The sequence below is a fragment of the Podarcis vaucheri genome (assembly GCF_965113315.1).
Source record: "Podarcis vaucheri genome assembly, chromosome: 13".
NCBI classification, from domain to species: domain Eukaryota; kingdom Metazoa; phylum Chordata; class Lepidosauria; order Squamata; family Lacertidae; genus Podarcis; species Podarcis vaucheri.
The window spans coordinates 17,808,131-17,822,603 of NC_138751.1; the positions used below are offsets into that span (position 1 = coordinate 17,808,131).

Genomic DNA, 14,473 nt, shown 5'->3' on the forward strand with positions numbered 1-14,473 from the left:
GGGAAGGTAAACGGCGTTTTCGTGCACTGCTCTGGTTCACCAGAAGCAGCTTAGTCATGCTGGCCACATGACCTGGAGGCTGTATGCCGGCTCCCTTGGCCAATAAAGCAAGATGAGCGCCGCAACCCTAGAGTCGGTCACGACCGGACCTAATGGTCAGGGGTCCCTTTACCTTACCACTTTAGGTAATGGGGCCTCCCGCTGCTGCTGCTGCTGCTGCACCGCCGCACGATTTCTGTTCTCATCCTGAAGCAAAGTTCTTAACCCGAGGTACTATTTCTGGGTTAGCAGAGTCTGTAACCTGAAGTGTCTGTAACCCGAGGTACCACTGTATATGTGGCTGATGGGTCCATACTACAACTCCCATCAGCCCCAGCCAGCAAAGCATTTTGGGAAAGTAACTTTAGTAAGGCATCTGTGGAAGCAAATATCAGACCGTCCCACAAGGCAGCAGATTCCTCCAGGAAGCAACTTGGGTAGCCACCGTCCTGTGAGAAAACCATGCACTCCTAATTTTCCCTCTGTCTGCTCATTCCAGCTGCAAAAATGGATGTTTCTCTCTCAGGCTGTGTACACACTGCTGTTTACTCCATCTCCAGCGTGCTCCCGCCACAAGCGTTTGAAGCTGAGTACATGTGACGTTAGCTAGAACTCACGTGCGTCCTGTAGTTTATTAAGAAAAACTCTGGTTTGGTGTGTTTTCTCTCAAACCAGCTGCCATCTGATTTGAAAACGTAAGCCACATTCACTTCGCAGTTAAGCTGAGGTGTGTACACTTGAGGGAACTGTTGCACATGCACACAAGCTGACAGCCTTGTGAAGAGGATGTGGGGTTGCACGCACGGGGGAAACCAAAGAGGTCATGTCTGTTGGGTTAAGATACCCCCTTCCCCTTTCTTGGAAGTGTGTAAGTGTGCGTGTGTGGTCTCGCTGCATTTTAAGCCCCTGATGTGTACATAGCCTCACACACATAACAGGTAACAGCTAACATTTACTCAGAAATAAGCCCCACTGTGTAAAATAGTGCTTACCGCAGGTTAAGTGTGTGTAGGATTTGCAGCTACAGTCTTCCAAGAATTTAGGTGAATTGCTCATTCAGGGGACCACCCCCAGCCATAAAAGAACATTAGTATTTTATTTTTTTGCAAAACCGTGGGCTCTCAGCAGGTGACACTTGGGGACAATGTTGTAGTGATATAGATCTGTTTGCTGGAATTGGCCAACAAACTCACAGTACATACCTTCAGAGCCACAAGGCTTAGAAATCTGGGGATTTATTTCAAAATGAAAGCATTGCTTTTTTAAGGAGCTGACTTCTGCTCCTGTACCACCTTCTACATTTTGGGCTACTGTGGAATCTAAGGCTTGGATGCAGCCTTGCTTATTACTAAAGGATGGGTGTGAGCAAGGAAGCAAAGTATACAAAGGCATGTGCACAAATTTTTAGAAAGATAAAGCAGGTAACAGCTAACATGCTATCCGATTATAATTTTACCAAAAAGCCACCGGGCTGTGGCGAACTGTTCCTTCATGCAGCAGCGAAGAGACCTGTGCAGCCTGCAACCTTTCCAAATAGTTGGTTTAACGAAGCATCCCTTCCAAACCGTTTGCGTGTCTCTGTTTAGCACAAACGTATCAGCAATTCTCTGTAACGTTCAGGATGAAGAATATGTACGGAGAGGAAATGAGATGGGGGAGAAAGAGAGAGAGACCTGAAGATGGATGCTCTGTGTATGTGTGTCTGTTTGTGTGTAGGGCGAGATATGACAAGCAGAGCCTCAGCTCCCTGCTTGACGCACGCTGAGCGCTGGCCCTTTAAGAGACCAGCCCTCCTCGCTCTGACAGTTCCAGGGCGATGGCTCTGTTAAAAAGCTCAGAGCTGCTTCATCTCCAATTCATTGTGTGGTGCATCTGCAAAAGAGGCTGCAGGTGAGAGTTTGGGGCTGGGGGGCGACAGGACCTTCCGGTTGAGAGGGGGAGATGGCAGTGAATTGGGGAGGGGGCTTTTGCTCGCAGAGCACTGGGGGGGCTCTTGTATTGATTATTTTATGCCTGAAGCACTTTTCAACGTGCAAAACGCTGCATGTTGCATGTTCCTCCTGCAATACCTAATTCACAGGACCCTGTGAGGCAGGTCACAAAATTTACTATTCCCATTTTAAAGCATGCAAAGCCAACCATTTTTTTTAAAGAAAAATCTCTTGTGGCTTAATCTGTGCTCAGGATTTTGCTGTATTTAGAATTTTCTTTCCAGGTCACATTGGCTAGCAACCCTTGGCGTGTGATGTGTCTGTTGTCCCCTGCGCCGAGGCATGGTGTCATAGATGGAGTGTTTGGTTTTAGGTCAGATAGTCCTGGTTTCAAATGCTCCCACCCCCAGTGAAGTGAACTCGGTGACTGTGGGCACATTTTTATCCTCAGCCAAATCCACCTCGCAGGATTGTTGTGAGGATAAAATATAAGCCCATATATATCATCCTTGGAAGAAGAATGGCATGCAGATCTGACAAAGGCATCGGGTACAAAAAAAATTCCCTTCCCTTTCCCACATGCAACTTGGCTTTGTTGCTTGGGTAATCTAAAGAGTTTGGTGCCTTTCAAAGCAAATCGTGCTCATTGGGGGAGCAAATATGGACTTATCAGGAGCTTATTTCTTACAGGCATGGGATCGGGCTGCTTATACCTCTCATTTGAAACGTGCAGGCATCTCCCGAAAGGGCTGCCTGCATGGTGCTTGTGGAACTGCCTGCCACTCCTGATCTTTCCCAGAATCTGAATGCTGTTTTGGTTGGGGTGTTTGTGGGGCTTCAAGTGTGGTTTTGCTGGTTGGGGGAGCTTGCCAGGGCAAGGAGCTAGGATGCACAACCCTCAATTATCTTGCAGACTGTGTGACTTTGAAATGGTGGCATGATTGAGACCATTGGGGCCACAGCTAAGATCAGACTTCCTAGCTGCCAGACTGCTATATGGTCTGAGATATAAATACTGGGTTGAGGCGTCTGGCGACACCAGTGCTTACGGGACTAGGAATTTGACCCTGGGACCATTGTGATTTGATGCCCCCCAACAATGTGCAAGTGAAACTCTTTGTTTTTGTAGGAACCATGAGCCGTAAAGTTGTGAGATCCAGTAAGTTCCGCCATGTCTATGGACAACCGGTCAAGGCTGACCAGTGTTACGATGACATCCGTGTGTCCCAGATGACCTGGGATGGGAATTTTTGCTCTGTCAACCCCAAATTCCTGGCCATCGTTGTGGAAGCTAGTGGCGGAGGAGCCTTCCTGGTCTTGCCATTGTCCAAGGTATGTGAGCCACTCTCTGGAAAGATGGCCTTTCTAGAATCTCCTGACCCCCACGGACCTCAGCCCTCAACTCCCACCAAAATTCAACCCCTTTCAGCCCAGCCACCGCCAACCGACAGCTACATGCATGAATCTTAACTCTAAGGTCTCTCCCCCCCTCCTGTCTTTCCGGGGTGGCGCTCTGAAGATGGCACAGAGGAGGAGGGACAGGGAACTTGTGAAATTGCCGAAACGACAGATCTCTTTCGACAGGTTTTTTGTTTTGCCTTAAATGGCCTGAAGTTTGAACCTGCTGCGGAAATGGGGCCTTGAGAAAGAGGAAGTGGGTTTGGGGCAGGCAGAGAGGGGAAGGAAATCGGGAGAGCGCTTGGTAACTAATGAAGCTCTCTCGGCCTGCCCTGTCTCTGCCTGTGCCCCAGTTCCATGCGCCCCCTAACTCGCTCCCATTTACTGCCACCCCAAAAACCCCTCTGCACCATTCCCCAGAAATGGAAGCCAACAAGTGATGGATTCAGCCTTTCTCTAGGCCTCACGTCCTTTCCAGTTCTTCCAGTGAAACCAATTGCCATTGTTAGATGTCTGGCTTTTGCCTGACCCCCAAACCTCATGTTTTACAAGTGACTCTCTTCCCCTCCTGTTTGGTTGGGGCATTTTCTATCTTTTTGTCACATTTGAGGTCTTGGTAGGTTAATGCTTCTGACAATGCCCCTGTACTTCTCAACGTGTGTGGGTTTGTGTGGTTCAGTCTAGTCACAACACACTCAAGGACCCCTCCCCCCCCAAAAAAAATGCTTCTTCATTTTTTATTTGGCCACTAAGTTGAGGCTGAAAGCTGAGGCCGGGCCTCCTCGCCCCTCCACATTTCCCTCTGCGACGATCTTGTGTTTGCCCCTAGGACACAAGTGTCTCATGACTCCAGCGTGATATAGGAACGAGGAGCGGATTCACACTCCTGAGAGCGACAAAATGGGGGAGAGGGGAGGAGGGGAAGTGCGAGAGGGAAGCCATGTGAGCGTTGCTGATCCCACTGAGGCTGATCCCCTTTCCAGCAGGGCAAATGGCCCTTGACGTTGGCCCATTGTTCCTTACTTGGTTGCTGGACTCCCACCCAGGTTGTGGTTCCAGCCCATTTATTGGGTGGACGGGACAAGCATATCTCTTGGTGGTCACAAGCAGAAGAAACTCGGTCCCAGAAGAAGCAATAGGGAGGGAGACAGATTGCAGAGCTGGCATTTCCAATGTGCAGAAGGCTGGAGTGGCGATCTAGAACAGCCATTGGGATATGTGGCATGAGTCCAAGTGTGGGTGGCTAGCTTAAGCCCAATAAGGCTGATCAGACAACAGAGGCTGGTCCATTAGAGCGAATGGGGCTCACCAAGTTCTCAGTTTGCCCTCAGCCAATCACCACTTGTCTGCCTTCTTATTGACAGCCAAGCTGGGGGCAGAACTGCATGCCATTGGCTCTGGCGCCACCTACTGTCAGCTCCCCTGCTGTCTGCCCTGCTAAGCCCAATGGGCACCAAGCAGCACTGCGGTCAAATCTGTGGGTCACATACCTTTGAAAGGGTAGCCCAGGGTTGCAAGATCCTTTTTAAAAAATAAATTTTATGAAGGTTTATAGAGAAAAATACAAAACTTAATACCCCCCTTTTAAAAACCAAACTAAAACTTTTATCTAAAAACATAAAGGGGAGGGAGAGAAGAAATAGAGAAAGAAATAATGAAAAAAGAGAGTAGAAAATAGGTTAAAAGAGAAAGATTGGGGGGAGGGGGACCACCTAAAGGCAGCCAGGCCTGTTGTTGTGCATTTCATAGCAGACTGATGCCAGGAAGCGGAGGTTTTCACAGCATGGAGATAAACGTGATCACTTGCTGCTGTGATTCAGCTTGCTAAGAAGCGGTGCCTAAATTGAATAGATAAAAATAGCCGACAGTGGCAGTGATATCTGCAGATCAGCCTTTCACTCAAGGCACAGGAGCAGAGGCTGGTTGAAACATTGACAACTCTGCAGTTCTTTCAGGCTGGAAGTGGAGCTGTGTGGTTTTGGGGGAGGAGAATTGGTGGCAAATGCCTCTCTGTTTTTGCGCAAAGGAGCTGAAGAAGGAAGGGAAGTATCAAAGCGGGGTGGGTGGCAAAGTAGTAGAAAGGAGAACTTGGCAAGGAGGGTTGCAAAAATCCAGCCACCCAGTTAGCCACTGGCACTTCGGACAGGGCCTGACAACCGGCACTTGGCCTGCTGCCATCGCCTCGCCTCTTAGCTGGCTCCTGGGGCAAAAAGCTTATTTCTTCAGAAGATTTATAAAGTGTTTGATCAAAGAGCTCTCCAAGCAGTGTTCAGATGAAATTGTACACGAAACGCAGCTAAAACCCACAAACCATTTAAAAGCAAACTATCACCATTAAAAAACAAACCCCGAAGATAAAAGCCTTAAAACTTTAAATGAAGATAGGTTTTAAGAGAAGCAGTCTTGTTGGCTCCTAAGCTTTTTGAAAAGGGATTGCACTCCTGCAAAAAATATTTCAGGGTGGGGCCAGTGTCAGGGGTCGCCACTGCTGTGGACCCCCAGACCCCCCTGGCCCTCATCTGCCCCGCTCCAAGAGTGAGGAGATCCAACTGCATCTTCCACTTGCCTTGCCTGTTTGTTCCACAGCTGGGACTGATGGGAAGTATGGTCCAAAATGTCTGGAAGGCGCCAGCTTGTGGAAGCCTGTTCTGAGGAACAGGTGTGCCTTTTGGCCTGCAAGGAGAGGGCAAGTGATTGGGCAGCGGCCAAATCTCACCCCTCAGAATTCTGGAGCGAGCACTGCATCATGGCAGAAAAGTAATATGCTTAATCTTCATAATGTAATACGCTTCATCTCTACAAGCAGGGGAAGGGGAACCTAGGTCCTGCCCCAGGTGTTATGGAACTCCAACTCCCATCAGTCCCAGTCAGCATGGCAAGTTGCCAGGGATGATGGGAATTGTAGTCCAGAGTTGTCAAGAGGGCCACCGGGTTCCACATCTCGGCTCTAAAGTCTGAGAATCCCTGATCTGGACTGGAGAGCCACCACTGGAATGAGTTCCATCAGAGTTGGGGCCTTACCTGGAATGCCTCCCCAACTCTGCTTGAAACTTGAACCTGTGCCATCTGCCAACACTGGAAAGCAGTTGAGAACAATTTCTGCCTGCTGTTAAGTCAGGGAAGGCAGCCAAGAACTGCCAGGAAGAAGGGGGAACTATGCTGGCAAGTCAGCACTGGGGGAACTTTGGAGTCTCGGACTCCTACTTCTTCCTTGCCGTTATAGATACTTGTGTTGGGGCGAGCTGCTTCTGGATTTCCAAACCTTTGCATGTTTGGTGGAATCTCCTACATGTCTATAACAGGGATGGAGATGGGGGGGGTGGAGAAGGCTGGTACCTGCCAGGTACTTTGTGTAAGGTGGTTTATTGCAGGCCCATAACCAGAGGGGGAGACAGTGCTTTAGTTTCATTGAGAGGCACTGGAAAGAAACACCGTTCATTTGTGGGATTTTAACTGTCTTGTGAATTAATTGGTTCTCCAACTTTTTGGGCCACACTTTCAGTGTCGCAACGAATTTTTTATTAGTGAGAAATACAACTCCTAGCTGTTCTTGGCACCTGTCTCTCTCGAGAAACAATGGAGTGTGCCTCTCAGGGTGAAGTCAAATGGCTGTATTAGCAGCACCAAATTTGATACTGTTTCTGGTTGTATATTCCAAAAAAAATCATTTTGATGCTATACTCAGTGCCGGATTTACGTATAAGCTAAACAAGCTATAGCTTAGGACCCTACTCTCTTGGGGCCTCCCAAAAAAATTAAAGGGGGGGGGAAACTGGATGTACATTTCCAAAATATAAGATAAAAAAACCAAATAAAACAATACCTACATACAGCAAATGGCATTAGATACCTATTAGGTCCATAAATTACCATATAGCATATATTCAACACAAAAACAGCGACAATTTGTTGACAAAGGACAGCTGGACAGATAAAGGGCCCCATTACCTTCAGTAGCTTAGGGCCTCATCAAACCTAAATCTGGCCCTGGCTATACTATACTATATTACTGAATATACTATATTACCGAATTGTTTAAAAGTTTCTTTGATTCTCCTTGAATCTTCCTGCCACATTTGCCATCCTCTCTTGCCACACCCTTTGAGAACTACTGACCTGGGACAACCCCCCCCCCCCGAAAATCTGGATGTCTGCAAAAGTTCAGGGCTGTTTTTATTATTTATGTAATCAGAAGAACAGGGCCCTTCCGTTGTAAATGAGTCTTTTATGTCTCAATCTCTTTGTCGGCCACTTTCTCTACTGGGGCCAGCTGCCAAACTCTATTAAGTCAATTAGATATGGGTGCCCCTTTCAAGTTTCCCCCCAAAGCCAGGCTTATCACAAGTCTAGCTGCTAGCAAATAAGTAAGAGATTTAAATGAAGTATTGGCCTTTTCACCCTGAAGTAGATCCAGTCAAACTCACTTGGCCCTCTCTCCCCTCCTCTTTTGCAGACTGGCCGCCTGGATAAGGCGGCCCCGGTGGTCTCGGGTCACACAGCCCCCGTGCTGGATGTAGAGTGGTGCCCCCACAACGACCACATCATTGCCAGTGGGTCTGAGGATTGCAGCGTTATGGTGAGTGGGAGCAACTGGATGGGGGAAAGGGATGGGGGTGGGGGAAGGTAGGAGCAGGGCTCATTTGCCAAGAGCAGGGTGGAAGGAGACAAGTGGGTGGGGCTTAGAGGGAGATGTTGGGGGAGGAGCTTAGGGTGCTTCCAGACAGGGGCACTGGTGGGCAGTGCTTGATGGAACCTGTGCAGGTTGAGGGGTTGTTGTTTTTTTGCCCTCCCCTTTGTCACTCCAGGGAAGCGGGTGGCACTGTGGTCTAAACCACTGAGCCTTAGGCTTGCTGATCAAAAGGTCAGCGGTTCGAATCCCAGTGATGGGGTGAGCTTCCGTTGCTCGGTCCCAGCTCCTGCCAACCTAGCAGTTCGAAAGCACGCCAGTGCAAGTAGATAAATAGGTACCGCTCCGGCGGGAAGGTAAACGGCGTTTCCGTGTGTTCTGGTTTCCGTCACGGTGTTCCATTGCACCAGAAGCGGTTTAGTCATGCTGGCCACATGACCCAGAAAGCTGTCTGTGGACAGACGTCGGCTCCCTCGGCCTGAAGCGAGATGAGCGTCACAACCCCATAGTCGCCCTTGACTGGACTTAACCATCCAGGGGTCCTTTACCTTATAGCCAACTATCCATGAAAGGGTTCCAAAAGTCAAGGGGGCGGATCTTCAAGGGGGAGATAAAGGGTTGTCTTCAACTAACTTTTACTCATAGTAGACCCATTGAAATGAATGGATCCGTAAATGTCCATCAACAAGTTAGATCCATTGATTTCAGCGGCTGCTCCCCAAGTGAAAGTTGAAAACAACCCAAACGTAACCCAAAGGTCACCTAGAAAAGAATTCATCTGGTAGGTGAGAAGGACTGTCCCCCTTATTAGTATTTATTCCCATCCCCTGCAAGCCCAAATAAATAGCGATCTGAGTAGCGCCCTGCAGAACCTCACAGGGAATAGCACAGTGCAATAATTCAAGGAGCGCGCCTTAACAGCTTCTCCGACACCCTGGGGGGGGGGTTCTCACCCAGATGACACCCACTGGCAAACATATAGCCCCCAACGGGCCATTTCCTGGTTTGCTTATGGGTCTGGCTGCCCCTGCAGGTATGGGCTAGGCATGGCTGGGAGCGAGGAAGGAGGTTGCCTCTTGCTCCCGATGTCCTCCATTCTCTTTGGTGCCTTGCTTTCAGGTCTGGGCAGTGCCTGAAGCCGGCCTCGTGAGGTCCTTGAGCGATCCTCTGGTGACCCTCGAAGGCCACTCCAAGCGGGTGGGGATTGTCACGTGGCACCCGACGGCACAGAACCTCCTGCTGAGCGCAGGTAATGAGCGGCAGGTGCATGGCGGGCTCACGGAGGCGCCGCACTCGCAATCCAGCTGGCATGCAACCCTCTCTCCCTTCCGTTGCCGGTCCTTTGTTATCGGTGGCCTTGCTCTCTTTTGCAGGCTGTGACAATGCAGTGACGGTCTGGGACGTGGGGGTCGGGCAGGCAGCCCTCTCCATGGACGAGATGCACCCAGATGCCATCTACAGCGCGGCCTGGAACCAGGACGGGTCGCTGCTGTGCACGGCCTGCCGGGACAAACGCGTTCGGGTGTTTGACCCGCGAGCGGGAGGCGCCGTTGCCAATGTAAGTATGAACTGCAAACTGCGGAAGTCTGTGTCCTGTGGCAGCAGGAGGGGCAAATCTAGATCAGTATACCAGACCAAGGAAATAATTCCCTAACTAAAACAAGGTAAAGGACCCTCCATCCCAGCATTTGATCTGCCAACAGCAGAATCCCACAAGGCAGGGCCAGATGAAGTTGGCTGCCCCCCTGTTGCTTGATTTGGGAACCAGAGGTCCCACAGCTTATATCAGGCTTCCTCACACTCGGCCCTCCAGATGTTTTTGGCCTCCCATGATCCCTAGCTAGAAGGACCAGTGGTCAGGGATGATGGGAATTGTAGTCTCAAAACATCTGGAGGGCCAAGTTTGAGGAAGCCTGGCTTATATGCAGGCTTCGTTCTTAACTCCCACACAGAATACATTTTTTCTTGTTAACAGCTTTTTATTGAATTTTCTAAAAAGAGGTGATAACAAATACAGTCGATACAAGCTAAATAATAATACCGTATTGCCCCAAATATAAGCTGCTCCCTTAAAATTCCGCAGGCACTCATACCCATTCCGTTTTACTGTATGTCTGTTTCAGCAGCAATATCGTAAAAGGTCGTGAATTTAAGTTGCACTTTAACTTTTCATGGTTAGAATTTGGGGGGAAAGTGAGGTTTATATTCAGGCCAATACGGTAAATCAATATTAGTCTAACCCCCTGCAATATCATATATAATACTTACAGTGATCTTAATTTTCCAATGCCACTCCAACAGCACCACCCATGCATAAGAGGGAGCTTGCAGTAGTGGGGGGGGGGTGGATGTTTGCAGAAGTACAAAAAAAACCACCTTTACGGAAATACATCCGAAAGACTCCCCTGTCCCAGGTAGTGTAATTAGGACTGAGCATTCTCAGTGGGCATGGAATGCTCCACTTTGTCAAAGCTTATTGGCCACCTATAGAAACATCACCCACGACTCTGCCTCGTGCTTTAAGAGAGGGGAAAAACAAAACAATCTTGGATTGCAGCTGTTGCAACATCTTCCATGACCATAAATTTATTAAACTGGGTGAGATGCTTCATCGGGTATCTGGTGCCAACCCATTTAACTGGAGAGTCCTGAATCCGTAAAGCTGTGAGCAAGGGACACCCATCAGGCATGGTGGGGAGGAAATGCAGCCTGTCTCCCTAGCGAGTGGCACTTTATAGCTGTGGGCGGAGCCTACCTGGAATAGGTGTGGCTAAAGTCTTGGCTGTCTCTGATGCTTCCTCCTGCCTCTTCTTCCCACCACAGGAACTACCCCGCCCCCACGAGGGCTCACGTCCTGTCCGGGCGATTACTGTGAACGATGGAAAGCTCTTCACAACGGGCTTCAGCCGCATGAGTGAGCGTCAAGTGGCGCTGTGGGACCTGGTGAGAAGAAAGGAGGGTTGTCCTCTCCGATTGTCAGGATATGTACCTTTCGTTGCCATACTGGAGAAGGGGAAACCCACCCCTACTTCAAGGGAGGCTTGCTAATAAAAGGATATATATTGTTGGGGCACCTGTGCCCTCCTCCTCTACATAATTAAACAAAGAAAACCTTTTGAAAGACAAGTAGTACACATTTCAGGTTCCAAAAGAGTAGTAGGCATGTTGGTTTGTTGCAGTGAAAACGACGAGGTGTCTTGTGGCACCTTAAGGCTACTAACAGCCTTTAAGCTTTCGTTGACGTCAGTCCCTGCAGATGCAGTGACAAATTAGCACTCAGATACACACATACACACACGATTGGGGGAATTGTGTGTGTTATCACAGGTACTCTAGATATTGCTCATTAACTTTCTTTTGAACAAGATTTTTGAATAACGTAGCATTTATTTTCCACTTTTGTTTGCTCATGAAGCATGTAGTTCCCCTTCATTTTGTCAGCGGTTCTGACAAAAATCTCTGTAAAACAGACCAGCTGTTATGCCCACATTACAGACTGAGTGTTGGTACTGAGGCTGCTCACCTAAAACTGCATTCTTCTGCTGGAAATGTGGTCTCCTAATTCAGAGTTCAGTCTCTTCAGTGCTATTTTTCTGGAAAAAGAAGTGCTGGAACTCACCATGAATGCTTATTCTGTTTTCTTTCTTTCTTTTTTCAATTTTTTTATTGATTTTCCAAATTTATAGCAAACATAAACAACAACAAAAAAACAAAAAACATTACAATATAAAAAATATACAAACATTAATCCTAACTTATTATAATCCCATTTTGTTACCATTGTTAGATGACTTCCTCAAATCCCTCTAGCTGAGTTTCCATATGACTCATTGTAGCAGTTTTCCAATACTAATTTCCAATGAAATTAACTTAGTCAATTAACATCTTTCTTTCTTATCCTATTCTATCCATAGCATTATGCAATTTAAAACAGTTAACTCCTAATCCAATTTGGTACTCACAGATAGTGCTACTTATATTATCTTAGAACATTTTACTAAATAATCCTTAAATTTCTTCCATTCTTCTTGGTACTCCTCTTTCTGTTCGTGGATTCTTCCGCTCAGGTCCAAAAAGTCCATCATGAATGCTTATTCTCTTATAATGGCAATGGCACCCACCTGAGAGGTGCTGGAACTGAGTTCTGGCTGGGAAAAAGCCCTGAGTCTCTTGGCTACTGTGCTATGAGCCTGCAACCATCTCCAATCTAGTCCTCCTCAGTGTAGGCCTACCGAAGTTAATACAGGTGGCTAACGTATGTCCCTTAATCTCAGTGAGTAGAGCCTTGCTAGATAAAACCCCATGTTTTGTGGTTCGAGAACCCCTTCTTCCTGCGATGGGGATACCTACCACATGAAAATATATGCTTCTCCTGCATAAGCAGAATTGCCTTCAACTTGGGATTTCTAGTCTCTCTTCCTCTTTGGACTCTCAGTCCCACCCACTTAAATTTAACTTGCTATCTCACTTTTACTCTGTAGAGGAAACCTGAGGAGCCATTAACCCTCCAGGAGCTAGACACAAGCAGCGGAGTCCTTCTGCCTTACTATGATCCAGACACCAACGTGGTTTACCTGACCGGCAAGGTGAGTCCTGGATGGATGGGGCTGGCGGTTTTTAGAAGCAGAACTCCGGAGGAGCTGTTCACGATTTCTGTGATGCTAATCGAGGGGGTTGTGGTGATCTGAGGGAAGAGAGCAGGGGAGAGCTTGAAACTGACAATTCAAGAGAGGACGAGGGGAACAGAAACTTCTTCTGAAGAGAGGGCAGAATTTCGCATCCTTCATTGGAATTGTTAGAAGTGCATCTCAGCTCACAGTGAGGAAAAGGGGTTTTTACAGTTGGGAAAGCTCTGGAATGATGAGGATGAATCAAACACTTGTATTTACCTGCGTTGTTGCAGGGAGACAGCAGCATCCGTTACTTTGAGCTCACGGGAGAGGCGCCCTTTGTGCACTACTTATCCATGTTCACCTCCAAGGAGTCGCAGCGAGGAGGAGGCTGGATGCCCAAGCGAGGCTTGGATGTCAGCAAATGCGAGATTGCCAGGTATTTTGTGAACGCTTTCATGTTTCTTCCCCTTCCCACCCCGCACCCAAAGGAGGGCATGCCCGGTCCCTTTCTTCCTGCCTCAATTTATTCCCCCAGCACCCCTGCCAGGTAAACTTAGCTGCCCTGTTGGCTTCTATTTGTTGATGGACTGCCACTCCCATCACCCCTGACCATCGGCCATGCTGGCTTGGGGCTGATGGGAGCTGGAGTCCAGCAACATCCACAGGGACACAGGTTATCCATTCCTGGGCTAAGAAATAGTAACGGGCCCAGTGAGCTTCGTAGTTGGGTGGGGATTTGAACCCTCATTTTGCTAGTCCTGGTCTGAAACACCAATCCACCCTCCCTCCAGATGTTTAGGACTACAACTCCCATCAGCCCAGCCAGTACCATGTTGGGTCAATGCTTCTCTAACCACTGCACCGCCCTGCCTCCCTGTATCAAGGCAAAAACAAAACATCTCGGATTCTTTGGCTTTAGTTTAGGGGCATTCGTCTCCCTCCCCTCCAAGGCTTATCCTTACTAGAAGTGTTTCTTGCCTCTCCCAGGTTTTACAAGCTCCACGAGAGGAAATGTGAACCCATTGCAATGACTGTGCCTCGGAAGGTAAGCTGAGATTCCCGGGTTCTGTAAATCGTGGAGGATGGGGAGATCCACAGTGTGTCTTTGCAGAAACTCAACTTCTGTTAAAAGGCAAAATTTGCATTTATTGCTCCACCCACTTTTGTCTCTGACCCCTCCCCCCTCTAACATGTGGCTCTTCAAAGGCTTCCCAGAAGGGAATGTGGCCCCTAAATAATTCTCTAGCCTTGTTCTATGTAATTGAGGCATCCATTTTACCCTCTTGACATAGAGTTTGGATTTGTTGTTCTCAACTTTTCATAAACCACTTTGGGTTTTTTTCCCCCTTTTTCTTTCAAGCGGTATGTAAATGCCATGAAATAAATAAAAATAAATGAATTTTGGAGGGACCTTTTCAGGAAATCCTTGACAGAAGGGTGGACCGAGGCCCAGGAGTCGTCCCCCTGAGGGAGAGGAATGGCTGCTTTCTTTTCCCAATAACAGAGTGGGAGGTCCCTTTTAGATCTATCGGCCTCTTCTGTTCAGCCTGTGTCTCTGTGTGCCTTCTCTGCAGTCAGACTTGTTCCAAGAGGACCTGTATCCTGACACGGCTGGCCCAGATGCTGCCCTGACCTCCCAAGAGTGGCTGTCGGGGAAGAACGCCAGCCCCATTCTCATCTCCCTCAAGGACGGCTACACGCCCCAGAAGACCAGAGAGTTCAAGGTCAACCAGACCCTCCTTCAAGGGCCCAAAAGAAGCCAACATTCCCACGAAGGGACAGTGCCAGGGGTAAGAAAGGGAGAGAGCCCAAGATCTAGATTATGGGCCGCCACCAGAGCAGAGCCCAGTGGGTCTGGGCCGAGG

General features: G+C 48.4%; 1 protein-coding gene across 2 annotated transcripts in view; it reads left to right on the forward strand.

The window, feature by feature from the left end:
• CORO1A (coronin 1A) overlaps nt 1–14,473 on the forward strand; it is a 79,043-nt gene that overhangs the window by 63,682 nt on the left and 888 nt on the right. Inside the window, exons 1-10 of one of the 2 annotated variants that reach the window (XM_082195958.1) lie at nt 1,777–1,929; nt 3,100–3,302; nt 7,822–7,944; nt 9,115–9,244; nt 9,369–9,553; nt 10,819–10,938; nt 12,477–12,581; nt 12,899–13,044; nt 13,596–13,653; nt 14,183–14,398. In XM_082195958.1, coding sequence (XP_082052084.1) covers nt 3,105–3,302; nt 7,822–7,944; nt 9,115–9,244; nt 9,369–9,553; nt 10,819–10,938; nt 12,477–12,581; nt 12,899–13,044; nt 13,596–13,653; nt 14,183–14,398 — 1,281 coding nt within the window. In that variant the 5' untranslated portion in view covers nt 1,777–1,929; nt 3,100–3,104. Of the gene's footprint in view, nt 1–1,776; nt 1,930–3,099; nt 3,303–7,821; nt 7,945–9,114; nt 9,245–9,368; nt 9,554–10,818; nt 10,939–12,476; nt 12,582–12,898; nt 13,045–13,595; nt 13,654–14,182; nt 14,399–14,473 lie in introns of those variants that run through there. The other variant, XM_082195959.1, reaches the window with a different exon arrangement.